This window comes from Osmia bicornis, chromosome 9, assembly GCF_907164935.1.
Source record: "Osmia bicornis bicornis chromosome 9, iOsmBic2.1, whole genome shotgun sequence".
Lineage (NCBI taxonomy): Eukaryota > Metazoa > Arthropoda > Insecta > Hymenoptera > Megachilidae > Osmia > Osmia bicornis.
In genome coordinates this window covers 462,267-488,928 of record NC_060224.1, presented here as the reverse complement: position 1 = coordinate 488,928, position 26,662 = coordinate 462,267, and the positions used below count along the sequence as shown (strand labels likewise).

The following is a 26,662-nucleotide window of genomic DNA, read 5'->3' as shown; positions in this document are numbered from 1 at the left end:
GTCCAGCTACGTTCCTCTGTTCCGTTATTCTACGAGGACTCCTTTGGTTGCTACCTCGACTTTTTTATTTTCTCTTCCTAATTATCCTTCGCTAACAGAAGGATCATTTGTAAGTTCTTCCGGAAATAACCGAAAACGAGGGAAGGGGTATAGAATATGTAATGTATTATACGGTTTCAACGTCGACCACTGTGCTTACCTGTATTGTAATACCGAACTCGAACCGGTCCCCTTTATAACCAGAAGACAGAAGACGGTAAATTAGAAACGATCAATAATTAAATCAGGTATCAATAATGAAATTAATAATACAATAATTTATAATACAACACAGCTTGTTAATCACTGTCAGCTACTTGGCAACTTCGAGATAACGATTATCTGGTATCATTATCGATAATCGAATCGGTGAAATCGAAGATAGAAAAGAAACATGTTCAGTCACCTGTTTCTGATGGAACAACTACGCGAACAATTGACAACTTACAAGATAAATTTCAAATGTAAGGATAAATCTTAAGGAACAGTTATTGTATTATTTTTAATTGTGTAATTTGATCGTAGAATATCTTTTTAGGCGTAAAACATAATGAAATTGGTTATGTTTTTCAGTGAACGTTGTATCAAAGAGCAGACGATCGATAATCGATTTTTTTTGATCACGCGATTAGTACGTTGAAGTTAAACTTCCATAACTGTTTGATTGTTATCGAATTCAAAATTATATCATTTTTTAAATCTTATCTGTATAATTATAAAATGAAACTTAAAAAATCACTTGTTTCAGGTTACTTTACTACTTTAATGTCAAATCACTCACACGAAATAATTCTACGGTGAACAAAGTAATTACAGCATCCTCCTACAGAGGACAAGGTCTGCTCTCGATCTTATGAATCATAGCGTTCGTAAAGCATGTTCAGGTCGTTCTTTCACCGTTCGTGCAAAAAAGAGCAGCAGAGTTCAGTGATCTGGAAAGTGTGGTTGCGACTAATGCTTAAGGAATCTCTGAAGAGTACGAGCCACTATGAACATCAAATATTATCTATCCTATCTATATTTACTATATATGTGTACATATATTAATAAGACACTGTACCAGTTAAAATGCGATGGTCTATAAATAACGGATACCGTATTCGCACCTGAAATTCTTTAGTGGATTATGACGTTGTATTTGTCGACCATGACACAACGTGTGGTGCAAGTAGACGTAATCTTCTTTAGACGGTACACGTGTATTTAATTCTATCGACGCTCTGCACCTTTTGATACCTTAGGAGTAACCTGGTTTCATACATATTCAATTATTCTTTTTTCTAACTGTAAATTTACATGTTTCAAAAGCTTAATTTATCATGTTTCAGCGTACATCGAGGAAGCGTTTGCATTTTCAGAGTGTTCGATGAATTTTTTAAATTCGACCACGCGTACTGGTCCGTTTCCACGTTGTTCCCTGGATTTCTCCAAATATATGGGTCATGGAGCATTTCCAGAGAACTGTGGAACCCGGGAGTGTCGCTTAGCCGTTACGAAATCAGCTGTGCGCCTGTCGCTGCTTGTTGTAGGTCGTGTCAGGACTCCTCCCGACCTCCCTTCTTCTCGTTCCCTCTCATTCCATCTAATGGAAGAGCTGGCAGAGAAGAGGGGATATTTAAAGGGTCGCTTCAACTGGAGATCAATACGAAACCTACATACCTACCTCCCTATCAGCCCAATGGGAATGCCCAAATGATCTTCCTCTTTCAATCGTTTCACCCCGTCAATTGACCTCTATCGAAAATGTATTCAAATTCAAACAGCAAGACCATATGATTTTTATAATTGGAATAGAAACATTGTTCAATATATTAGAGAAGTTCAGTAAGGATTTAAGAGGCGTAGGATGATATACAACGAGCTCCATCATTATCTCTGTTTATCTTGATGGGCGGAAGAAAGCATTTCAAAGGAAAAGATTGCCTCTTTGAGGGAACAGGATTTTTTTTTTTTTTCAGGGTCAACTCCATTGGTTTACCATTTTCAAGGTTCATCCATATTTTTCATTCACGTTGGTTAATTCAAACGAAGCGTTTGACATTAAATTAATATCTAATTGTAACTTCGTGTTTCAGATCGAAACACATTACCAATGTCATTCAATGGACAGACAAGTACGGAAATGTTTATTCGCAATCGATACGTTTGAAAATCGATCGGTTTCGAATAACGTGTATTGTGTTCGAGACCAGAGAAGAGCGTGTAATTGTTGACGACGAAGAGAATGGAAGGTTTATGATTTCTAAGTCTACCTGGAAAGTACAATCGAGTATTAAACTATGCTGTTGAAAAAAATGTATATTTAAACATTCCATTTGTATAATACAGGATGGTCATCCGACTCAAGTATGTAACACTTTTAAGCTTGCTGGCACAAGGTGGCCAGTAAAATTCGTCAATGGCCGGGGGAAATTACTTTTCCTCGCTAGATACGTTATTTTTATCCCGAGATCTGTTTTGCGGTATTTTTCATCAACTCTGACTTTAAGTGAAACACACAAGGTATCTATTTTTTGCGTTTCTGTGGGAAACGATCCGAGCTATAACAATTCTTAACGTATGATAATGTTGCTCCGTTTAATGGAGCAGAATGTAAAATGAAATAACTTTCTGTTTCCTCAGGTGACGAATCGACGAAGTTTCAAGGGAGATCGCGCCTACCGGAGCCACCCAAGAAGAAAATGACCAGTTCAACCGTGTAGTCTCCCACAAAAATACCGCTTTAAATGCCACGATAAATGCATTAAATGATGGTTTAACCGCCAGAGAGCTATGATTTTATCGCATGACTGACTGGCACCGAGTACAGCAAACTATTTGTCGTCCAGTTTCACAGCAGAACACCACGTAACTGCTATCGATCTAGCTATTTCGTAACTCAGACAACAAAACTATAAATCTTCTTCACGCAGCGATGAACCGAAAAGTAATCGTATTTAATCATTGGCTAAGGGCAGTTTTCAATGCCAATGTCTCTTGACCGTGTTAACCGGTGTTTGGTAATTTCGACACGCTTCTTGAACAAAATCAGTGACAGTCAGCTTGCTTCTTTGTTACATAATGTTGGCCAAAGATTCCGCTTTCGTATACAATTGTTTTCCGTGAAAACGGTTAACCACGCCAAGATTATCTTGCTGGCATTCCAACTTGGAACACATGCTGCTATTTGCACGATTATTTATCCATTTTGTCACGCTTTTATTTTTTTTTTTTTATGATTAATTCATTAAATGTTTCTTTTATCATGTGGAAATATTTTTATTTTATTTATTGTTAATATATACGTATTCTGTGAACATTTTTATTATATCATACTTGTGAGTTTCGAAACGGACTATCTGTCTTGATATTGACACAACTTATCGATCAGACGGATTAAACTTGGCAAGGTATATTAAAACGAAACGAAATTTCGTAAGAATCGTGACTATTAGCACGTATAACTTTGAACATCGCCGCAGCGGTAAAATTGCAATTTCCATAATAGTAGGCAAGAAATACTTGTTACACTTTCAACAAATAATATAAAAAGCCTTGTTATATACGATTCACGTATCAAATCTGTCCATGACCTCTCAATGAACTCATTTGGATCAATTGTTGACACCGAGTTGATATGTGGCCAATGAAATTAGTCAGTAGGACAATTAAGTACATCACACTGATAAATCCTGAACAAGATGCTCAGTGATCGCATGTAATCATTACTTAAAACAACTATAACAAGTGGTTTTACTTGGCATCGTCCACTTATCAACTTTGATTTTTCAATAGATTTAACGATGTCTGATAAATAATCAATTACTACAATAGTACACACTTTCCATAGTACTGAACTTTGAAATTTGTATTATAGGTATTGAATTGGAAGACTGGTCGATGCAGAGGATAAACAGAAGGATAGAGAAGCTCGAGAATAACCGGATGCACTATATCCATTACTTCAAGAGATCCGATATATCTTACGCAAAGCACAATTATCTAGCAGTTCAACAGAGCTTAAATTTAGCGAGGAATTTTGCTAAGTCGTCGAGACCGTAAAGACTGGAGGGCCCAGCCAGTGCTGGGACCGAAATACACGTCGAATACACCGACGCTGCACGAATTGTTTTTCTCGTTGTTGCTTTTTTACCTTGCTGTTTCGTTAAACCTTCTTGGTCTTGGTACAGTCTGGTAAATAACTTGGCTTTCTTCACAACAACTATGTAATGCGTTGGCATCAAGTCATGTAGACTGTTCTCTTCCTATGAACACTCATCGTCAACTAATCCCATCATAGTCTCTCAGATATTTTACCAATGAATTAAATTGACAACGAGAGAAACAAAACATCACACGTGGAGGACAATTGAAATGGTACTTGTAAAATGTATTTTTACAAAATTGTATGCTACTGTCGAGCAGCGAAATTTTTATAACAACCCAGGCTGCGATACTCTAATGCATTTATGTCGTAAGATCGCGTCTTAAGACATCGCTCCCTTGCTCGAGCATCGTGGTGGCCGTGAAATCAGCCACGCCGACCATTCTAAAATCGTGCCAGAATTTCTTGCCAAATTTAATTGGAACCTCGCTGTCTTCTCTGTCGACGTATGTATATGGTCCGAAGAATTTATTTATTTATTATATTACAACCACCTGGTGCAAGGATTGTTCAATCAACTGTGGTAAAAATATAGGTGGAATTAAGAAAATTTAATTTTTGCAGATGTAACCCGCACCTGCAATCTTTCGTCGCTTATCAGCTGCTAATTTATCGCTTGATAGCAGACCAATGTATCAGCGAACAATTTCTGGATAAACGTTCAAATTGTGGAATATATGGATGGTAAAAAATATTCAACTTGTTATCTCGCTGGGAGTGAAATTTGTTCCAATAATAGAAATCTTGGAGCTCTAGGAACAGTCGAAAATAGATGATGTGCTTGAGACATTGATCGATTACCATTTTTATCAAAAATACCATGAGAGTCTTGTACTTACAAGTTACAAGGAAATTTCTTTTTCAAAGGACAAGCTATTTCTGTACGTGTACAGAAAACTTTGGATGAACTGAGTCTTTGAAAAATCGTGAAACACGAACACGTGCAGTTACTTGGATTATGTAAGGAACCTCGCGTAAGAACTGCTAAACGATAATGATTTGTTAGTTTACAGGTTGGTTACACGTTCTGTTACGAAACGGATTGTTAGCAAGTTGAAGATACAAGATGTTTCGAGAATAAAATTTATTGAGTCTGATGACTTTGTTATCAGCAGACTTCATTTTTTAATCATCAGTAATATTCCATTTCAAATAAACGATAAAGAAGTTAAGAACTGATGACTTTCTAAATCTCTTGGTCTCGGTGATTCATCAAACAAGATTCTTCAAAGGATACTCCTCAGGATAAATGGTTACCCTCGACAAGTGGTATTAAAAATTGAAGTTTGTTTGCATAAGGTTTTAAGCTTATATCGTTTATATTTCCTGGTACGTGTTTGTACGCGGCTCAAAATAATCAGAGACTGCTGCTCAAATGATTTTACTGCTCTCTGGAGCGTGTAAATGTTTCATAAAAAAGCTGTTGTTACATTACAGAACATCTCTTCTATACCATTCAGTCTGAGTTTGCGGAGTCCCGGTCGCATTCGATCTTCGGCCTCAGGTGTTTATGCAAGTTTAATTGTCCGTGGCAAAACTTTTTGGTGAGCACCAATCTCGTCACCACGATACACACCACGTGGTAATAGCTCTAGGAAAACTATGCAGTCTATTTTCGAGCTTGAGGATTCGCTGTTGTCGGTGAATCGCGGGATCTTCCTCTCTTTGCGTGTAAAGAAAGGTCTTTTGCTAGAATACCAACTGTTTTCCTTTCTCGTTCGCAGAAAGGTTCTACTGTATTTTTAGAACCGGTTCCACGATTCAAATTATTTTGCTCCTTTCTTTACTTTCAACTTTTTTTTACAGAAAAGATGAAAGATACCTTAATCCTCTGATGCTATTTTATAGGCTTAAAATAGCTTGAATATTTTGACATAACAGTTGGCAAACTCTGACTTTAAGTACATAATATCCTATCATTTCAATTTATAATATGCTTGGATTTCATGTATGTACATATAACATGAAACAGGTATTTTATTTTGATTAATGTGCAATTTTAATCTTATTGTAAAAAATGACTGTATCGGTAATACTGTTTTCCTTTATATTTTAGGCATTAAGAATCGAAGATAATTTTATAAGGTATGAATTGAAGTTCTTGCGTGAGGAAGATAAATTTTAGCAGGGTCTGTAGGGCGGATGAAACTCTCCCTCGGTGCAGAATACATTATATTGCTTTTATTTCGCTTATGCCATGCGTAGCTAGCTGCATTCTATTTCTCTTGCTTCAGCTAATTTCATCGGTGCTTGGTGGAGGGATCTTGCGAATGTTTGTCGACGACTGTCTGGTGATATTTTGAGACAGTTGCCTGTTGACAATATAATACTCTGCACATCTGTCATGATATTTGTATGTATATATAAATTCGATATCAATGCATTAATAAGTGTAAAGCAAGTCGGTATTTGATTTTGAACCGATGGAATGTTAATAGAATTTGAATTTAATTTGGGATTTAAAAGATTGGAGAGATTTCTATAATCGTTTTAACTTATTATATAAGAAATTAGCGGTAATTGTTGTTTTATTGAATTGCAAATAAGATATGGGATAGGCCACCCATTGAATTCCTTTACTCGAGAGCTCTGAAGATCCCTTATCAACTTTGTATCAAATTCTACTATATCGATTGAGACGGTACTTCATCATAACGCTATCAGTGGTAGGAATTAAAATTAAGAAACTCCTTTTGAAATCTTTCTTTTTATAGAAAGAAAAACGGCTGTATATTGGACCACGCTTCCACGCTTTCAGTACCATTTTTTTGTATTTTGTAGATATTGTATTCTGTGATCTGATTTCAAAATCATTTTTGCGGTGTCTGAATGAATCTGTAAAATCTGTGTTATATGCGATCATTAACAGATGTCTCTACCCATCGCGATAAGCAGCTAGTGTTGATAACATAGAGCACTTCATATGAAAGTGCAGCTAACACATACATATTCCAGGATGAACATATGAAACTTTTATTTATTTTGTTAAAACAGAATGTTTAGCAAAAATCCATCATTATGTAAGTCAATTCTAACAGAACATTTTATAGAACTTCTTCAGTGTTCGTGATACATGGTACACAAAAAATGTTCTTAATTTCAGGAGAGTGTTATTATAAAGGATCCTGAAGCCGAGGATATGCTATTGTGAGTCTGTGAAAATTCCATGGATATCGTTCCCTCTTTCAAATCGAGTTGACAATTAAGTATTTAGGTGGCTGCGGGTCGCGTGTCAGAAGGAGTCATCTTCCGCCAGCATGTTCGTACGTAAAAGCATATGGTTTTTGTATGGTGTCTAGAGTGGGGCTTGTTGAAGACACTCAACCATATAAATTTTATATCAAGCACTATCGTACCTTAAAAATAAAAAAACATTTAAATCATGGTACTGAATAATTATTCTTTAACTTGTAATAATCGAACACTTGTTGCATTTTTCTTATTTACCGAATTTCATTTCCTTCTTTTAGAAAGCGATCTTAGGGGAGATTAGCCGTTCATCGATACTCGTATGCCACAATTCTGAGGATATATGGGCGCGCAGTTTTGTCGTTCTTTCCCCGGATCACATAAAATTCCGTGTAATCAGATCTAAAGACGTCCCACGTAACATTCCCACCCGCAGTCATGTTATATTATTATACGTAGACGATCTTATGCGGGATGATAGTCCGACGTTTTTACCTTCTCACCCTCCTGTATCAGCGGACTCTATGAAAAACTGAATTTCTCGTCTCACGAAACATGGGGGTAGAGGTCCTCGACTAATTGCCATCAATGTGGATCACAGTCTCTGTACGAAAAATTTCTATGGCATATTGCTTCCATTCGCGTGAGAATCTGAGCTTCTCTCAGACTTTTCATGAACGTTGGTTCTATGGAGTTTTTAGTCCCTTACGATAAGTAATACGGTGAAGTACATAGCAATTTATAGGTAAGTTTAAAAAATTGAAAATGATAATATTGTGGGTTATTAAAAGCTAATCAAGTTATACTTTGTTATATCATAGATTGATATTAGAGGAAAAATATGAATAAATCAAGGTATCATTAGAAGAACACCCTTGTACGCGAATAGAGGACATACACGATGGCGACGGATGTGACTACGTCGGGTTAATAAGGATGCGACGTCATCGGGTTGCGACGTTACATTTTCTTCTTTCAATCACGATCTCTGAATCCAAGATTAAACGCCAGTTTAATTACCATTGCCATTAAGCACCAGGTTTACGACGTTTTTATAAAGAACAATCATGAAAAAATCTCAACACTTTCTTTATAAGAATTAAAAAGGTTCTATTAATTCTCAACTCTAATCCATTTTTACCTCTGGAAGCATTTACTGCTGGAACGAATACACCTGTTGCACCTCGACTGAAAGAAACTTTCGCTACAATTAAAGGAATTCACCTTTTCTCAAAAGCAAATCTCAGGTAGAATCTACGCGTGGACTCGAATCTTTGAATGGACTGTGTGATATTGAATGTTACAAAGGTTTCCGTGTCAAGTCGCGGGTGCAGATCGGCTACCAGTATATTTCTCCTGAAAATATAACATTAAATCTTCAACGTCACCCATCTTCCTACGCTTTGATGCGTGAAATGTACCAGCATGATATAAAATGACTAATACCGATGATACACGTCAAGTCTCGCATCGTGCATCGACTGCTGGGATATTGCTGCCATTTTCTATGGGGGGTGAAAAGAAGAAAAAAATTTTTATTGCGATTATCTCGATCAAGAATCTCATGTGGGCACGTTAATTCGTAGACCTTACTGTATAATTGCTTACGATGAACACGAATTTCCCTCAAACTAACAATTAGCCATCTTACACGAAAAACTTAATGGAAAACTTAGTGCAGTAATTTTCATGAAACTTTCAGCTTTAAATTTAAATTTTAAGTAAGTATTGTTTACCGATTCTTTAATACAACTACGTAATACATCGGTCAAGCAGATAATTAAATATTATTCTAAGCAATATATTCCTTTAAATAATATCTCGGAAGATTCGTTGAAATATATTTGAACATTTTCAGAGACAAATGCTCGGACTGTACCCGGAGGAAGTCCTGAGAATGCGTTCACCGGCGATATCTGCGCGAACAGAGAACGTGAGTATGGCCGGCGAATAGCGGAGGTTCCCCGTCGCCTTCGCGCAATTACATCCAATTGAACTAATTCAGTCCAATTGACGTTAACAGGCTCAATTGGTCGGTCCTGGTAGTGTTCACTGGGGCCAACCACGGCAATACTATCCGGTCGGCGCATACCTACGACGTAAAAAAAGCGGCTCGCGTGCAAAAAAGATAGATACCCTGAACGTCCTGTCCAATCTAAATACATATAAGTAAATACATATACGTATAATACTTCTATCAGCTGCAATTTTTTCTTCTGGACCAAACAATGAAGCAGAGTCTCATCGACTTGGAGTAATTTCAGGCGAAAACTATTGAAAATTTGGAGCAATTTAGATCTTGAAAAGGAGGATCTCTATTATATCTTACATACTCCGTCACTTTTATGAAGCATTATAATATTAATATTATTTTGAAGAAAATTTAGTTGAATATGTAGAATTGAATTTGTAATTGTTTTAACAGAAATGTAAACAGAAGTCTGTCTGGGAGGAAAAACGACCGTAAGTGGTTTCAGAACGTAGTTATTGAAGGACAAATATGGTCGGAAGGGGAAGAGGTGGAGCCAGAAACCCTTCTATTTGCTGGACGACGTAGTGGGCGCAGAGCGTATCATATCCATTCGTTCTTATCGTTCCTCGGCTCTTTACCCCTCTCTTGCTTACCAGAAGAAGTAGTGGGAGATAATTATTCTGTCTTCTCTGTCTTCTATCCGTCAACACCCCCCAACTTCAATTTGTCCCTTACGAAGTCTGTCATGTGCTTCGACATGTCGGGTAACTTTTTTGTTTGAAACATAATGGTATTGTTTGACCCAGTTCAAAGGTTAACATTTTATTCGAGAAAATAGAAAAGCAAATATGGTACTCGTAATAAAAAGGAAAGGAAGCAAGTAAACTGTCACTTATATTTTAGACGTTGACAGCCCCGATAGAAAGGTATTGAAAACTAATTTTTTAATATTAACAGAGAAACTCATACATGTCTTCAGTTTATTAAATGTTCCCTCCACTCAACAATTATTACCACTTCCACCAAACAGTAGAAAAAAAATTGAACTTTTTTTTCTAATTACAACAGACGCTTAATCCATGTGGAAACTGCATTTGTAAAACCATGAGGAGGAATTTGAATGTGCCCCGCGACTAGCTGTCCTTTCACCAAGCCACGTGTTTCCTGTTGCACACTCATCACCAGAACTGTTCGGCCAGAATCGGGCGAGATCGCCTCGCTTGGAACACCGTGGCACTTCTGAAGAAACCTCTGTCTCGGTTAAGCCTAACTCAAAACAACATCTTCAACGACGTTCATCTTTCGGATAGGAATATAAAATCTCGATTACTGAAACCCACGACACCACACCGAGGGTGCGGGACACGGAAGAACGAGAAAAAGGGATGTCCGAAAAAGAAAGTCGTCCAGAGGGTCAGTGCAGGAGGCGACCCGTTACTGCAGCCCGGCACCACCGGACCTTCACTTATATCGTCTCTCGGCTAATAACGCTAGTAATTTGATATGATTAGCTTAGTTGAGTTCAGTTTAGTTCGTATTCGTTCAATTTAGTGGTTCGGCCAGCAAATCACATCGAGTTAAAACCCATTTAGGCCAGTTAAGTTACCGACTTCTCGCTCTTGCACTCGCCGTCCATCCCTCCGGCTTGGCCGCCTACCTGTATCACAGATATCCTGCGATTCGAACCGTCTTCACCCGCATCTATCCATCTCCAATTTGCTTCAACATTCTCTGCCCGGCTGGCTGTGTCCCGAAACTAGACGTCAAGACTAGACGGTTGGTCCCAGATGAGAGATGCGGGGATGTTGAGCGACTTGAGTCGCGGTGTGATTCATAAAGAAGGTATAGCGAGAGATCTATGTAAAAACAATGATTCTACTTAGGCCCTTTTTTAGGTATAATTATCTTGGAAATAAGAAAAGCTTCGAAACAAATGCAGCCGATGAGAGGTGCCTAGAATAAGAAGACTTTCTTGAAGGTTCACCTGTAAGTCTCTCTTCTATAGAACTAAAGGTTACTTCTATCTTTCCAATAAACCAATACATCAAATTCAACTGTTTCGTTAAATCTCTCTTCTTCACGCAGACCTTGATCCTTCAAGGGTTAATCCTCCCTGAATCTGAAGTCGTTAACAAGAGATCCCAGCCTGTAAACAAATCAATTAATGAGGATGGCATGGAAGGGAGGAGTAGTAAGGCCGCGGGAACGCTGGTGGAACCACGACGATTGGTTTCATCAGGAGAACGGAAAATGTGTTCTGTGTAGAGGGGGAGGAAGTAAAGAGTCCGCGAGAGTGCAATTAATCAGCGCGTGAGAGGCGGGCGCGCGCGCGCTAAGTTACCGCCGATGAAATTAGCAGTAATATACGAGTGTACACACGGAATGGGGGTAGTTGATTGGGCCAATTCGATGGCAATTCCTGGCGATTGCTGTGTTTCATTGAGCCTGCGCTTAAGAGCCTCAGTGCCACGCTGCCGGTCAACGGACATGGATTCTCTTGGAAAGTATAGGTACTCTACCTTTCTCGTACTTCCTATCGATCATCGTCCGTCGATCGTCCGCGGTTACCATCGATTTATCGACCGTTCTCTTGGACACCGGTTTGAAATTCACACGAGGATCCAAACGTGAAACGGTACCTTCAATGGTGGAATTGTACGAAAACGCGAATCCATGGGAGAAGCATGATTCATCATGGAAGAACTGTACTGTGAACGCGCGTCGATCATCGCCGAGCGCCGCATTCTGATCTCTTGATCGAGGTTCAAGGTTCGGTTCAAGACTTCTGTAAACGGTTCCCGTGAGCACGCTGGGACACGCGTAACGCTTTGTAAAGTTGAGAGTTTGGTGGACTTTGAGTGGTGTGCAAGAAGATGGACGAGGATTCGCTGAAATCAAGTACTTAGAATAGAGTGAGTGTAAATTCTAAGTAAGTCTTGCTGATATACATTTGGTATCTTGAAGAGAATCGAAATAATTATTGTGTATACACTACATAATGCGATTGCAGCTTATACGCAAAGAAATTTCATCGGATGCTTAGAGCTTAACGCGTACCGTGGACTAAATACAACTTATCTACTTCTCATCGACTAATTATGCTATAACAATTACAAGTGCTTAAAAATAGAAGGAAGCTAAATTAACACGTGAACCAATGTACCAGAGTCCTTGGTCCATAGCGATGAAAGGGTTAAACTGGAAGCACGAACCGATTCACAATTTTCCCCATAACGATTCGGTGCTGTGATCGTGAACGAAGCGGCCCGTTCTGATTCCCACATGCCCCACCACGAGTACAGGTCAGCTACGGTTATCGTCAAGCATGCCCGAGCGTTCTCCAAACGAAGCGACCGAGGGGGGCGGTCGCAATGGTGGTAGAACAACATCCCAGTCGGGGACGGATGAAGGGAGACTGCTAGAGTAGCATGCCGGAGCGACCCATGGACAACAGAGTGGGAAGTGAAAAAAAAGAGAGAGACAGAGGGGTAGGAAAGAGGGGACGAAGAGAGATACAGGGCTGATACGTTGGATCCGAAACGAGAGTAAAAGAGAAAGAAAGAGGAAGAAAAACGCACAGGAGGCAGTGGCAGTGGTACCGCGCCCGCATAAAACGACCGTCCTCTCGTGAAGCACGTAGAGGCTAGTAGGTTGTACTACAGGATTGGTTGGCTTCCAGGTGTGGGGGGCGGCCTGGCCGGCAACCCGTTGAAATATAAGCTGTGTGAGTGTCGGTTGATTAGCCAGAGTCAGAAGAGATCGTCGGTAGCGCGACAGTGTCCAGATAGGCTGCTCCTCTTAACTCGTCCAACTCCAACAACAGCCGATCATCGTTCGGATAGAAAGCGTATCCCGATTTAGAGGAGAAAGCCCGGTCCGATTCGTCTTTCCGATCCGATTCGAGTCTCCTGTACCGTCTCTATCCGTCCACGACACCGGGACCGGCCGGTTCACTTCGTTAGCTCCGCTTCAAACTAATCAAAATTAATCATAACCCGGGCAACAATTGATCGCAATTGGTCCGGATTCCATTACGGAGGACGCGCTAACGCAATCACCCGTGCCACCGTGGAAGCGAACGCTTTTTTACATAATTGACCACCAACCGATAAGAGGTGATTTTAATCGACTTCATCCGAGAGGAGACTTCCTTCGTCGAGGAATCAACCGGTCGAGGAGGAGCGAACGGACTCAGCCGGCTGAAACTTGTTGCGCTCGCAACGACCGCGAATCATCGCTTCTCTGATCAGGATTAATTGGGATTAATCGCAGGCGTCAACAGGTGACCCGTTCGCTTCTAACGCATCGAGATTGCTGATAGAAACGAGTCGAAAAGGAATGTGAATGTTCAACGTTGTCTCCTAATTAATTGGATACCATTGGAAGATCGAAGATAGAGACTGTGACCTATTAAGTTTCGTCGGAGGTGAACAATTGTTGCTCTTGCAGCCACGTGTGCCTTTTTAGAACACAGTTCTTCGTTGCAATCGTCAGAAAGAAAGGCATCGATTCGAAGATGGACGGAGGGTCCTTTCGACGATCCAATCTTCTCAGACTTTGGCGGTCGAGGAGGTTCGGGAGTGCACAGTATTCAGGTGATGCTCGTGCTTACACGGTGGACATCACGGTGGCGATTTAATGCCAACCGGGGGACACCTGCACAAGGTGGATTCTTCCAACAGTCCACCCGCTCACCATCAGACGTCCCATCATCATCTGCAGCAACAACAACAGCAGCAGCAGCAGCAGCAGCGCAGCAGCAACAAGAAAGAGTTAAAGGAGCTGAACTAGCTGGAATGTACGCACCGCTTGCTCAACAACTCGGTATGTAACACACCTCGACGTCGAGCGCGCAACGCCGACCTCGACAACCCTCCAACAGGGCTTACAGCTTGGAAATTCTCTGACAAAGACAAGCCGGAAGATCCGATGAAACCCCTTGCCCCAGGTATGTAATACTTGAATAAAGTGTGAAATTTTTCATTAAGAGATAATAATTGTAATTTTATTATCAGTCAGTAGCGAGACCCCAGCCTGCTAAGAAGGACTCTAAAAAGAAGACTGCTAACAATGGAATCAAGGAAAAAGAAAATAGGTACTTATCCTCTTCCTTTGTGTTTGACGATTAGTTTTCTAAATTCTAATCAATTTTAGAACCACGTTCACCGCATATCAGTTGGAAGAGTTAGAGAGGGCATTCGAACGTGCACCGTATCCTGGCGTGTTTGCACACGCGAAGAACTCGCTTTGAAGCTAGCACTGTCGGACATCCAGGGTTCAAGTTTGGTTCCAGAATCGACGCGCAAAATGGCGAAAGAGGGAACCTCCCCGCAAATCTGCCGGCTACATGGCTGCTGGTTCAGCGAGTCCTGGTTTGTCAGGTTAACATCTAAAATTATTCTTTTCCTATTAAACTCGGTTCGTAAGTTCGTAAGTTCGTATATGGAAGAATTACATTTTTGTTAATTTCATCAGGTTCGTTCACCTCGCCTGACACAACACCCTGAAACCCGTTCGCTTTCTCCAACAACGGCGACCGCCACCCCCCGATGCATGGGCGTATTCACCAGCCTATGACCTGGCACCGCATCTGAATCTCCTAAGTTCCTCCAACTCTCCTATTCACCTCGTTTGGTGGACCGAGTAACAATGGATCGGCGTACACATACGGGACGATGCTACCGCAGCACGATGCCTCGTTGTTCTCCACACCCTCGGGAAAACACGATGCGCGTCCATCAGGATTACATGAATGCTAGCAACAGTCCACCACCGCCCTTTTGACTCGCAACGATTACCAAACTATGGTCACCACTCATTCGCCGCCAACTCATCTGGCCAACTCCATGTCCGAGGAGGGAACATCAAACAGGAATAAGCAACTGGGACTATGTCAGTGGGCTCAGTCCAGCAGGATCAGTATCAACCCGAACAGCCAGATTACACGCAACAGCAGCAACACAGCAACAACAGCAACCGGATCCAGAAACAAGAATACGGGATGCACTCGCGCCGCATAGGGTACGTCAGTGTGGATGAAAGGAACAAGTGATGGTAAAGAGTGAACCCACCAGCCAACAGAATTACGTACAGTTGCCCTCCTTTTCTGAACTGACTCGAAACCTCCGTTCTAAACTTGTTCTAAAAGAAGACGGTTGCTTCCGTTTATCGTCTTCCTTCTCAGAGGATTTCACATTTGATATTGTTTAATGAAAAATTTTTTTTCCTTCATTGAATAAGAGAGACTTTGCTCTTTTGTAATATGTTGGAAAAAGGTAAGGGTAAAAGGAAATATTATATATGAATGCAGTTTATAATTGCAGTAAACAATGTGTATAGGAAAAGAGAAACAATACCCTTTGACTACAAAATGATTATATTAAAGAAACTTTGGATATGTATTTTAGTTTCAAATGCGAATTTAATTGTATATAAATGCCCGCCGATAAAACTAGTACGATTTTAGTAATTACATTATGTATGATTGTTTTTTGAAATACCTATTTCTAAATTTATAGATCTTATAGACTTTATCACCTTATAATAATTTTTTAAAAGACATTATAGTAATGCGGTGATGAATTGTAGATATTCTTCTTTGAATGTTAAAAAAAAAACCGCGTTTCTTTATTTTTATACTAAACATATAAGTAAAAAAACATACCAAATACTTTAAGAATAAATGAAGAAGCCATTGTAAGATATTTATGGAAGCATTCCAGTGCCTTAAAAATGTAGTTTAATCCAACGTATGTTCTCTATGAACGAATGTAAGTATTTTTGTATCGTTTTCTCTTTTGTTCATACTTATTTGAATAAAAAGCGTAAATGATATTAAATAAAATTGAACACCGTTGTGTTCCATACTCTTATACATATTCTACGACGATAGTGTATACGATAGTTGTATACGAAAAAATATAAAATTAGAATATTATCGAATCACAATTAACTTGCAAAATTTAATAACACTGATATTCTCTTGACTTTCTCTTCTTTGTGTGACATTTGTAATTACTTGTGTCTAAATACACTTGAAACAATTATTGTCAGAAGTCAATTTTTTTTAGAGGGGTTTAATCAAAATTATACAAAATTTTATAAAAAGTTTTATTCCAAACAACAAAATATGTAATCTGTCTAAACATTTTATTCTATTGTAGGAGATACTCGAGCCACGCTATACCGTTTAAATCGTGGAGTGCTTTATCATTAGTGGATAGATTCTCAATGAAAATTTCGTATTCATCTTTTTCTAAATTTTCGAAAACTGATACTTGAGTATCGATTCCTTGCCAGACCGCATCTCCGTTAAAATGATATTTCCTTTCTATAATGTACAAACATAACGCTAAGCGTTGACTAGAAGTAAAATGGTATCCTTTTTCTGGAGTAAATTCTTCGTCAATTATATTCGTTGCCTCGCTAATTGTAGACCTACGTTAAGAGAAAAGATTTATTAGAAATCATGTTTTAAAATAATGTAAATTTGTAAGGTAAACATGCTCTTACTCTGGATAAAGCACAATATGGATATTTTTGCATATATCTTCTAGCGAATAATGCCTTTTCAAATATTCTATTGTTTTTACTATGACCAATAATGACACATTTTTCCAATGCTTGTGCTTTGCAACGCGATTTATTAAGGATACTTTATCTTTTCCTAATTCTTTACACAATATATACAACAAGAACTTCCTATTAGCCATATGACATAGATCACCTCGTACGTATCTAGAAAAAACATGTTCACGTGAAACAAGGAATATTAACTGTACGTTATACATAGGACTAAAATTATTACCTCATGAAAAATTGTCCATCAGACAAGAATGTATGGACGTTTGCTGTACTCATACGATTACAAAGTTTAAGATATTCTATTCTAGTTATAGCCGTATTGTAAAAATAAATCAAGTTCAACATACGCGGATGCTTTGACCATGTACTTAATTCATAATTATTTAGTATATTTATGTACCTGTCCAAAAATACTCCCTTCTCCAATCTTAAAGTACATATGTAAGAAATGATCGACTGAACTGGTATATCCAACTTTTTACAAAGAATTAATAATTCTTTCACCTTGGCTGTAGGATAACATAAGATACGAGGATGTTCCTTAGCTATTTCAATGATGCTTTTGTTATTTACAATATTCGTATCTTTAAACTCAGTTAAAAACTGTTCAATGTTATTTTTATCCTGGCTGAGCAAATAGGGATACTTACTTAACTGCAACACATTATCTCATATTATTTCATATTTTGCTTCCTGTAGGATACTTTCTTTTCTAAAAGTAATAAATAATTATACTTACAAACTTGTGATCAAAATGATATTTAGTCTGAAATATGTTTAATAATTCTCCAAGTTCTTGAAAGCTTTGATACTTCTGCCTTTTATTTTCATAAAATGCTTTATTATATAATTGAAGATAAAATGTTTTATAATATGCCATACATAATGCATAAAAGTTACTTGTTTTCATACTGTGGTCAAATTTATTTAAGCTACTTTCATCAATTGTTAAACCTATATTATTAATTATATTTTGCATAATATTTTCTTTGGGTGAAATACTGTGAATTTTTTTAAATTGTTTCACTGATCTGCGCATTGATGATGGAAACCTGAAATGCAAAATACAATATAAAATATTATATAATGTTAATGTTCTTTCTATATAATGTTAAAAGACATACCTGTGAATATGATGTAAACCTAGATCTTTTACCCCCATCTCTTTAAGCAATAAAATCCTACTTTTTATAATTGTAGGATGAAGTACTAAACAACTTTCTAAATATTGAATCTCAGTTAAATTCACATCTAATTCCTATTAAACATAAAAAACAAGCTTATCGGTAATTAACAGATTACATGACCTTCAGTAATAATACTTACTTTTATTATCACGCAGTTTTCAATAAGTTTTTCTTTTGGTATCTTAGAAATATTATTTTTATTAGATTGATTTATCCTTTTTACAGCATCACGGTCAATATTTAAATGTGTAATTAACACATTGTCATCATTTGCTTGAGTGGATAACAATGAAAACTGATTTCTAAGACACATTTGAATAAATTTCCTTGGGGATAACAATTTAAACATCTTTTCTCATGTTCGATTGATTAAAATAATCAAAAAAATACTGAATTTAAGGTTATAATTTATAACCTACAAAAGCTTGGTATACCTTATTAACATAAACGTAAAACAAATCTATGTACATTAGGTACACAAGTACATAATCTACTTAAATTATTTCACGTAATTGTATAAAAGACAATAAAATATTTTTCTTATATACATTTTTAATTGCAGTTACTATGTAAATACATTCATTGCAAGAACAAGTACTAGCGACACCGTTGTCAACTACTCGACCTACAGCGAGGTGAGGGTGAGACACCTGGAGACACCTGGAGACACCCTCAGTCCACCTCAGTCAGTCTTATAGCGACCGCCGAGGGGTGCAGATTTATCTATTAAACATACATGTACCCTTATTTTAATTTACTGCGTTCATTTAATTTGCTGCACTTATCTTTCTAACTTTGAGGGCCTCATATGTATATCCCTGCATCCCTTACAATAAAATTGGATCTTTGACCATAAAGAAGAATAAAATAATAACTGAAAAGGGTAAAATGATAAATAACTGGAAAAAATGAAATGAAAGGGATGATCGTAAATGTAGGTAAAACCTTCTCTTATTTTTCAATAGATGTATGCTGTTAAAAACAAAAGCAATTTCTATCATGAACTTTTCTCCTACCTGCCAAACTGGATGACATTTAGGTTTATCAATAGTAAAAATTTTTTGTGATTAATGAATTATAAAATTATTTAGTATCTGATATGTAACGACTTTAATTAAATGTACCATAATGGATTATTAATTCGGATACCATGAAAACTTGACAAATTGTTTGTAAAATATCAACGAAAATAAGGTTCATCAATAAAAGGAAATTAATTGTTTAACAGGTTATTACGTATTAATAAATACACAAAGCTGAAATAAACAAGTCTGTTTTATTGATTTCAATATTATATTGATGAAGGATATTTTGATGTTATTTTAATAAAGGAAAGATGAGTCGAAATCCATGCGCAGTCGGTCTTACAAAGACCGAGCTGCTTCGTCAAGCAAAAACTGCCGCGGCTTTGAAAGACTATGATAAAAAACGTGAAGAAACAACACGCCATCAAGCAGATCCATTCAGTAGAAGACGTAGAGTAGTAAGGCCTGAACCAAAAAAAGTGGATTTCAGAAAACCAGGAATGACTAAAGCAATGATGGCAAGAGTAAAACAAGCAGAGAAATTTAAACAAGAATATGAGCGCAAACAAGAAACGTTAGCTGCTGCTCGAAAACCTAAGCGAACGCCCGCACCGATAGGAGGTGATGCCAGGTCGCGACGACAGTTAAATTTGATTGAAATCAATGATTTAATTCTTGTTTAATAAATGCTTCTAATTTTTATTATGTTTTTAAAAAATAAATTGACCAATTCAATAGTCTCTCCAGTATGAAATTTCTATTACCATACAGAAATGATTTTTAATTAGGATGGGTAGAGAAAGAGTAACAGATAGAGAAAGAAGACGTAGTCCGAGTACATCGAGACCTACAACTCCGAAAGCTACATCCCCAGCTAGAAGAGAATTTGAACCTGGACCTGGACTTAGCCGCTTACCCACCTTTAAAAGACACCCTCCTTTTTTAAGACCTGGAGGAAGTAGTGAACCAACTGTAACTAGAAAAACTAATGAATTAGCTAGAATGATGAATGCTGACATAGTTCAGGCTGATCCAATTGGTGAAGGACCAATTAATAACATTGTGATACCTCCTGGAATTGTAAGTGATAATCGTACCACCATTATCAGCATACAACAACCAAGCGCAGATATTGAAGCAAAATCACAATTAGCGAATCGCTCGATTCAAGTGATAAGGTGATTTTATGAAGCTCTTCTTTGTTTGCAATGATAACGCAAAGCTTTTCAATTTTAATAGCGATACTCTTGACGAACAAGATGCTGTAGAAACTTCGGCGGTACAAGGTAGATTAACGGAATTGCAGCAAGCTAGGAGAGATTTTGTTATGGCTGTGGCAAATGTTGGTGCTAATGCTGTTAATATCGAAGAAGAAAGTCCCCCTCCTTCTCTCCTTTCACCTGGCATGTCTGAAACTCCCCAGAGACACTTATTGAAGTGAACATTTAAATATTTTTAAATTATAATTAGATAAAATTTGGATATTTGTTACATCGAGTACTATCGGTATAGGGTACCTGATTTAGAGGATGAATTTCTTCAGCCTGAATATACTAGAGAACATCCAGATGTTGTAGCTGCGCGTGAATTCATGGAACAAAGAAATGCAGCTAGAAGAATAGAGGATGAATTTGAAAGAATAGCAGCTCAAGAACAAATGGCTGATGATTTACAATTAGATGTTCCTTTCGAGGAAGAACTTTATCAAGAAAGAGATATATCTTGGGAAGAGGATGAAAGTGGAATGGCTATTCCTCGTCCATCTAGAGTGAAAGCTTATATACCTTCTGTCCCTAGACAAGCAAGACCATATGAGTACGAGCCATTTGATCCAGAAAATTTAGAAAGATTCTTTGATCTTCAACGTCACCCACCGTGTCCTCAATATGGACCACCAACTGGTAGAGAGCAGATACATCCAGATTTATGGGAATTGGATGATCCATGGTATAGGCCCCCTCCAGAGCCTGAAGGACCAGATCTAATGGAATTTGATCTAATGGATTTTGATTAATTAAACATTCATCTTCCCTGTCTTATGTCATTGTAATTTACCATGCACCTTAAAGAAAAGAATAATTTATTGTAACTTCATGTAATGTATAACTGCTACACACATGTAAATAATAATAATATTAATAGTGACCAGATGATGCTTTGAAATTAACAAAATTAACATAAAAGTACTGTCAATAAATAATTGTGCAAAAAATCCCTGCATTGTTTTCATCCCTACATTCCCCTCAGACCTACATTCCTTTCATCCCTACGTTCCTTACATCTCTGCATCCCTTATAATAAATATATTATAAAGACTGCTTCGAGTAAAGGTAAGTTAGTTCCTTTTTTCGTCACCAGAGGGCGCTGATTCGGCGTCGAAATTTTAGTTCACTTTTTTGCCGCCAGAGGGCCAGAAATCGAGCAAGATTTAGTTCCTTTTTCCGAAACCAGGTGGCGCTGCTTCGACATCGAGATTTTAGTTCAAATTTTTGCCGCTAGAGCGCGTTGATTTTTCGAAATTTTCGGAAAAAATAGCGCGAAAAGAGAAACTAAGGGATGCAGAGATGTAAGGAATGTAGGGATGAAAAGAGTGCAGGGATGTAAAGGATACTGAGATGGCCTTGACCTATAATGAGGGATAAAATTATATAAGTAACTGGAAAAAGTAAAATAATGAGGTCCGTCGGCTGAGACCCAGAAGAGGGTATATAATCATAAATGTTATACCCCTTCCATGAGCTTATTTAATAAGCAAAAAAAAAATTAATTAAATAAACTCTGAAAAATAATTCTACGGTCGTGCCCTCTTTATACGGACCTGATATTATCCATGGGGTGTTAGGGGACCCCGATGCCCCAATTCCGCCCTCTGCATACCGACCTGAAATCATTTTGGGGTATTAAGGACCCCAAACGGCCGATGCACTATCTTTGCATACCAATTAATATAGCATCCGGGTTCCAGGGACCCCAAAGCACGAGTGACTATCTCTGCGTACCGACATATCATCTTGGGGTGTCTGGGACCCCGAAGCACCCTTAACTATTTGCATACACCTACATGAAGCTAGCCGGAAGGAATAATAAAATATAAGAAGTCGGTAAGTCGGTAAGTTATGACGTAAGTTGTTGAATAGTTTCCACCGCTCTTGTTATAGATGGCGCCACTGACGAATCAAAAAATTTTAATTTATGGCGGTTTTTTTGAAATTACAAGTATGTAAATACAAATTTGTCAAACAATTAATTTTTATAATTTTTCAATCAAATTCGAGAGATAGTTTGTCGTCGTGAACAATGGTATGTTCAGCCGTCTTTGTATCTGTAGTCACTGAAGAATGTATGCATGCCATTTGCAGGATTATCGAGCGCTAACGGTATGTGATTATATTGGAACGCTTACGCCACCATGCGAAAATACATTTTCTCGTGACGAAGATTGTATATGGTTATATACGTATAAGAACAGTGACTACAGATGTTAGAAGACTGGACATGCCTTTGTTTTCGAAGGGGCATAATTTAGGGGTCCCAGACTAATCTCTGTAGTCACTGATAAAAATTAAAAAAAGTATGGTTGAAATAGTTATATAGGTGTGTATTTTACCTTATGGGTAGCTACATGACTTAAGAATTCTAATTGTGTCTAATATGTTTGTTGAGATTGTGTGTGACATTTTACTTATGTTATGTGTGGTTTCCTTATTTGGAAAGCGTAGTTTGTAACAAACATTTATAATGGGCATATCTTAAAATTAAACTAATTGTAATTTATAATACATTATTTATCGTTTTTACATAGTACATACTATAAATATAATGGCGACACCCACTAATGGAAATGGTAATCTTGTTGATGAATTTGAGGAAGCATTTCAGGTATGATATAAGCAATAACGATGATGTTAAATGATATTTCACTTGTTAAGAATTTAGTATTTTAACATAAAATATTTTTATGTAATGCTTTTAGCAATGTTTAAGTATACTAATAACAAAAGACGAGGGGTTAGGAAACAATGGGATTGGGGTAACTGGTGGTTTGATTGTGGATAAAGAAGCTCGTAGTGAAGTTGAACAAGTTACACTAAGATTTATAGATCTGCAAGACAGATGAAGCTTTTCTTTCTGCAAAAACGATTTTCTATTGTCAGCACTGAAACCAGAAACTAGTAGTGAAAGAAGATATTCAGTGATCTTTAGAGTAGAATAGCACGTAAAGAAGATCTTATCAAAAGGACATTACGATAAAATTACAGTATGGCAGGAATTTATTAGCTGATTTGCAAGGTTGGCAAAATCTCCTTGCTCAAGGTCCAGCACCTAATGGTACGAATAATAATTGAAAAATGATGTTAAATAAAAATATATTTATTAATTAAATGATATTTTAGGTTTACCAAATGGTACCCAGAGTGGACAAAATCAACAAACCACAAATGGAGGGGGGAATCCAACAATGCAACAACAACAGCAAATATTGCAGCATCAACAGCAGCTCCAACAACAACAGCAGTTGCAACATCAAATGCAACACCAAATGCAACAGCAACAACTTCATCAGCAACAGGTATTTAAGTAATACCGTTACGAGCAAAGCTGAAACTGTATTCAGGCAGCTATTTAAGATAAAAAGAACTTTTGAAAATGATGCATACATTTTATAAATGTGTAACAATGAAAATTTGCAGCGTACATTTGCAGAAAGTTTGTTTTATAACGGTGGTTAAAGTTAGATATTAATGTTGGCTCGGCATTTTTAATATTTATCCCATTTCAGTTGTAAATCTAAATGTAAATTATTGAATTTCTATATACAAAATATCATTGCACTATACAATTATACATATATCACAAGATTATTTATAATCATTGTAATGTTCTCATTTTATGGAAATGATATATTTATTATTATTATTAGGTTTCCATATATTTGTCACATCTGAAACTGAATGACTACCGCAATTGAATGGTTGTATGTGTCTGTGTGAGTGCATCGGAGCATGAATGTGCATAATGTACATATATAAATTGAATTGTTAAGTAATTTTTTGTGATTGAAATACCTATCAGAATTGTAGAAACTATTTTTGCTCCTATTCTTAAAATAATAGTTATTCGGAATATAAAAATTATTTGGTCTTACTGCACAAAGAGCAACGTACATATATTAGTGTTGCAGTGTACATCAGTGCCTTATATACTTCCTATTGATAAAAAGTGTAAACATACAAAAATGAAAAAAATTAAAATTCTCTTACTAGTAATTGCGATATAGGGTTCTATAACCGTAAATGCATGAACTTCATTTATAAAAAGTAAAAAAGTATTAAAAAGATATACTTGCATAAACATGTAAAATGGTGCCAAAATGACTAATATTAAAGTATGTACAAATATTTAGCCAAAAACTGATATAATAAATCCGATAACGGCAATAATAAAAGAAAGATAGCATACATTTTTGTTTGCTTAAGATTAATGGTAAACCTAATGATCCCTACAACCTATAAATAATAATTAGAATCGGATAGTAATATTTCATAATTAAAATATATACCTGCAAATGTATACACATCTTAATTTTTCATTCATTTTTTTTTCCACAATAGATTTCTTTATGTCACATATCATAAATTGTCAGAGTTGAAAACATTTCTCAATATTTATAAGCCTTCTTGTTTACAACACGATAAATATCTTTTGCATGTAAACATATATGCATGCATTTTGCATCAATGTAAAAATGATTAAGAAAGAGAACCCTTATATTCAAAAGATCATATAGAAATCATATTCATGATAAACCATAGAAATAACATGTCAAATTTATTTTAATTGCCACTGTGCCTCCTCCATACCATATAAATTGACATGTATTCTTTTAACATAAATTGAAACATTGCAGCCATTCGTAGAAACGAATAACTGCAACAAAAAATGTGCCGTTTCAACTATATTGTTTTTATTCATATTACTGCACTTGCACTTACATGCAAGTGGATGTTTACAGAATAAATTTCTATTCATGGTAAAAAAAACAAAAAAAAACATTGTGCTTTCTTTCATTTCCCTTGCCTATCTAATTACTGTCCCTAATATCCTACATGCTTGTAATAATGAAAATTCTATTTTTCATTTTATACATTTATATGTATCTGAATATGTTGCATGTATGTACAGTATGTATAAAGTTTTCACAACTCAATCATTTTTTTCTAAATGTTTCATTTTCATTCAGCATCATTTTCTATAATCAAATAGAATACAGAATATTATATTATAGTGAAGAAAATCATTATGAGTGAATATTTGGCATAACGTTGCAGGTGCAGCAAGGATCGGGTGCTCCTCCTACATCAGGCCTTCAAGGAGTTGGAGTATCTGTTGGACAGCAAGGAATGTTCATGGCACAAGGTGTAACTGGTGCAAGAGCTGGATTCCCCGTTGGAGGTGTTGGAAGCAGTGCTCTTCAGGGTCCGCTTGCTTTTTTGGAAAAGACCACGAGCAATATAGGAATGCCTGAAAGGCGGAGTTGACGCGGAAGGGGGAGGGGCCGAGGTCGGGGTCGAGGAAAAGGCCGAGGAAGAGGACGAGGCGGAGGAGGAAGTTTACCTCCGCCACCACCACTTCTCGATACTTCGGACCCGTCGTCGTATGCTGCTGCTGCCGCAGTTGCAGCTGCTGCGGCAGCGCCCCTTCCCTCTCCACAGCAGCAGCCTCCACCGTCTTGTACATGAATATTATATTTACTAAAATTCGTTTCTTATTCTACGACATCATTCTTATGTCGAAAACATAGCTAACAGATATCTAAATATTTCATTAATTTAACGTTAAAATGATTTTATTGTATAGGCTTATTAAGACTGGTGCAAAACATGCGTTACGTATTTGAAAAATCAAGAATTATTGATTGAAAGTTAATAATTAAAGAACGCCAGGTTTTATTTAATTATTTCAGTATAAATAATGAATATATAGCACTAATTTTTTGTTCGCAGTTTATGAACTGTAATTTATTGCAAGAATTCAGAAAATTGTGTAAACTCCTGTAAAATGGAATAATCGGTATGTTCTCTTTAACTATTCAAGAAGGTGGCAGCGAAAACTGTACATAACTGTGTGGTAAAACTACTAACATAAACTTCACATGTACATAGAATTAGAGGCACCGTTTTTTCATACAATAAATCATGTTGTATTTTATTATATTAAGTTCGAATAGTTGTTAGCACTTTTACAAGTAACGTGTAACATTTTACACAGTGTCGATCGAAGCTGTATTTCAGACACAACACAAATAAAGTATAAATTGCCCAATTAATAATGGTACACCTCCCATTCTATTATATTAAATTATTCTTTATATATATATATGTTTAAAACATTATATTTTGCTTTGTGTGATGTTATGCGTTGAAATTATTTTCAATTGTTGTTGCATGCCTCGTTGTTACAATCTATGGCTATCAATGGTTTTAATCAAATTTATCATTATAATATGAACAATAAAGCGAAC

General features: G+C 36.9%; 4 protein-coding genes and 1 long non-coding RNA gene across 7 annotated transcripts; 4 read left to right on the top strand and 1 right to left on the bottom strand.

Moving 5' to 3' along the window:
* Positions 1–99: 99 nt before the first annotated feature.
* Positions 100–11,398, top strand: LOC114877415. Of its 2 annotated transcripts, XR_006829688.1 has the most exons (15): positions 100–503; positions 578–670; positions 788–2,027; positions 2,115–2,541; positions 2,662–3,038; positions 3,896–4,629; positions 4,748–5,911; positions 5,990–6,155; positions 6,240–7,203; positions 7,287–7,446; positions 7,654–9,093; positions 9,231–9,305; positions 9,396–10,837; positions 10,937–11,186; positions 11,240–11,398. It is a non-coding gene; the product is annotated as an uncharacterized LOC114877415 (long non-coding RNA). The 2 variants fall into 2 exon arrangements; XR_003789573.2 differs by lacking the exon at positions 11,240–11,398 and having other exon boundaries at positions 9,396–10,859; positions 10,937–10,988.
* A 2,379-nt stretch (positions 11,399–13,777) lies between these two features.
* Positions 13,778–15,732, top strand: LOC114877404 (homeobox protein ARX; the record flags this gene model as incomplete). The annotated part of the gene is given in 18 exon segments (XM_046287147.1): positions 13,778–13,948; positions 13,950–14,124; positions 14,127–14,192; positions 14,195–14,250; positions 14,253–14,292; positions 14,364–14,439; positions 14,499–14,574; positions 14,577–14,612; positions 14,614–14,725; positions 14,820–14,863; positions 14,865–14,885; positions 14,887–14,966; positions 14,968–15,064; positions 15,066–15,122; positions 15,125–15,229; positions 15,231–15,257; positions 15,259–15,357; positions 15,360–15,732. Coding segments are annotated over 18 exon segments (1,533 nt in total), but the record flags the coding sequence as incomplete, so codon positions are not given.
* Positions 15,733–16,440: 708 nt separating this feature from the next.
* Positions 16,441–18,728, bottom strand: LOC114877403 (transcription termination factor 5, mitochondrial). 2 transcript variants are annotated; one of them, XM_029189950.2, is made up of 6 exons: positions 18,255–18,728; positions 18,053–18,186; positions 17,668–17,980; positions 17,152–17,582; positions 16,857–17,081; positions 16,441–16,781 (listed from the first exon to the last, which is right to left on the bottom strand). In XM_029189950.2, exons 1-6 carry the CDS (start codon positions 18,462–18,464, stop codon positions 16,499–16,501), a joined length of 1,596 nt encoding a protein of 531 aa, XP_029045783.1. In that variant the 5' UTR covers positions 18,465–18,728; the 3' UTR covers positions 16,441–16,498. The 2 variants fall into 2 exon arrangements, with proteins under 2 accessions (XP_029045783.1, XP_029045784.1); XM_029189951.2 differs by having other exon boundaries at positions 17,329–17,582.
* Positions 18,729–18,873: 145 nt separating this feature from the next.
* LOC114877414 lies at positions 18,874–21,285 on the top strand. Its single transcript, XM_046287146.1, has 5 exons — positions 18,874–19,049; positions 19,344–19,821; positions 19,919–20,318; positions 20,380–20,525; positions 20,640–21,285. The coding sequence occupies exons 2-5, from the start codon at positions 19,452–19,454 to the stop codon at positions 21,152–21,154; spliced, it is 1,431 nt and encodes a 476-aa protein (XP_046143102.1). The 5' UTR covers positions 18,874–19,049; positions 19,344–19,451; the 3' UTR covers positions 21,155–21,285.
* Positions 21,286–22,740: 1,455 nt separating this feature from the next.
* Positions 22,741–26,467, top strand: LOC114877410 (mediator of RNA polymerase II transcription subunit 28). Its single transcript, XM_029189967.2, is given in 5 exon segments — positions 22,741–23,019; positions 23,114–23,407; positions 23,409–23,469; positions 23,535–23,710; positions 25,470–26,467. Coding segments are annotated over 5 exon segments (801 nt in total). The 5' UTR covers positions 22,741–22,959; the 3' UTR covers positions 25,680–26,467.
* Positions 26,468–26,662: the final 195 nt, after the last annotated feature.

Coding starts and splice junctions, on each gene's coding strand:
- LOC114877414 (XM_046287146.1), top strand. CDS start 19,452: ATGAGTCGAAATCCATGCGCAGTCGGTCTTACAAAGACCGAGCTGCTT. Junction 19,822..19,918: donor CAATGATTTAATTCTTGTTT/AATAAATGCTTC, acceptor TACAGAAATGAT/TTTTAATTAGGATGGGTAGA. Junction 20,526..20,639: donor CGAAGAAGAAAGTCCCCCTC/CTTCTCTCCTTT, acceptor GTTACATCGAGT/ACTATCGGTATAGGGTACCT.
- LOC114877403 (XM_029189950.2), bottom strand. CDS start 18,464: ATGTTTAAATTGTTATCCCCAAGGAAATTTATTCAAATGTGTCTTAGA. Junction 18,187..18,254: donor AAAACTGCGTGATAATAAAA/GTAAGTATTATT, acceptor TATGTTTAATAG/GAATTAGATGTGAATTTAAC. Junction 16,782..16,856: donor CATATTGTGCTTTATCCAGA/GTAAGAGCATGT, acceptor CTCTTAACGTAG/GTCTACAATTAGCGAGGCAA.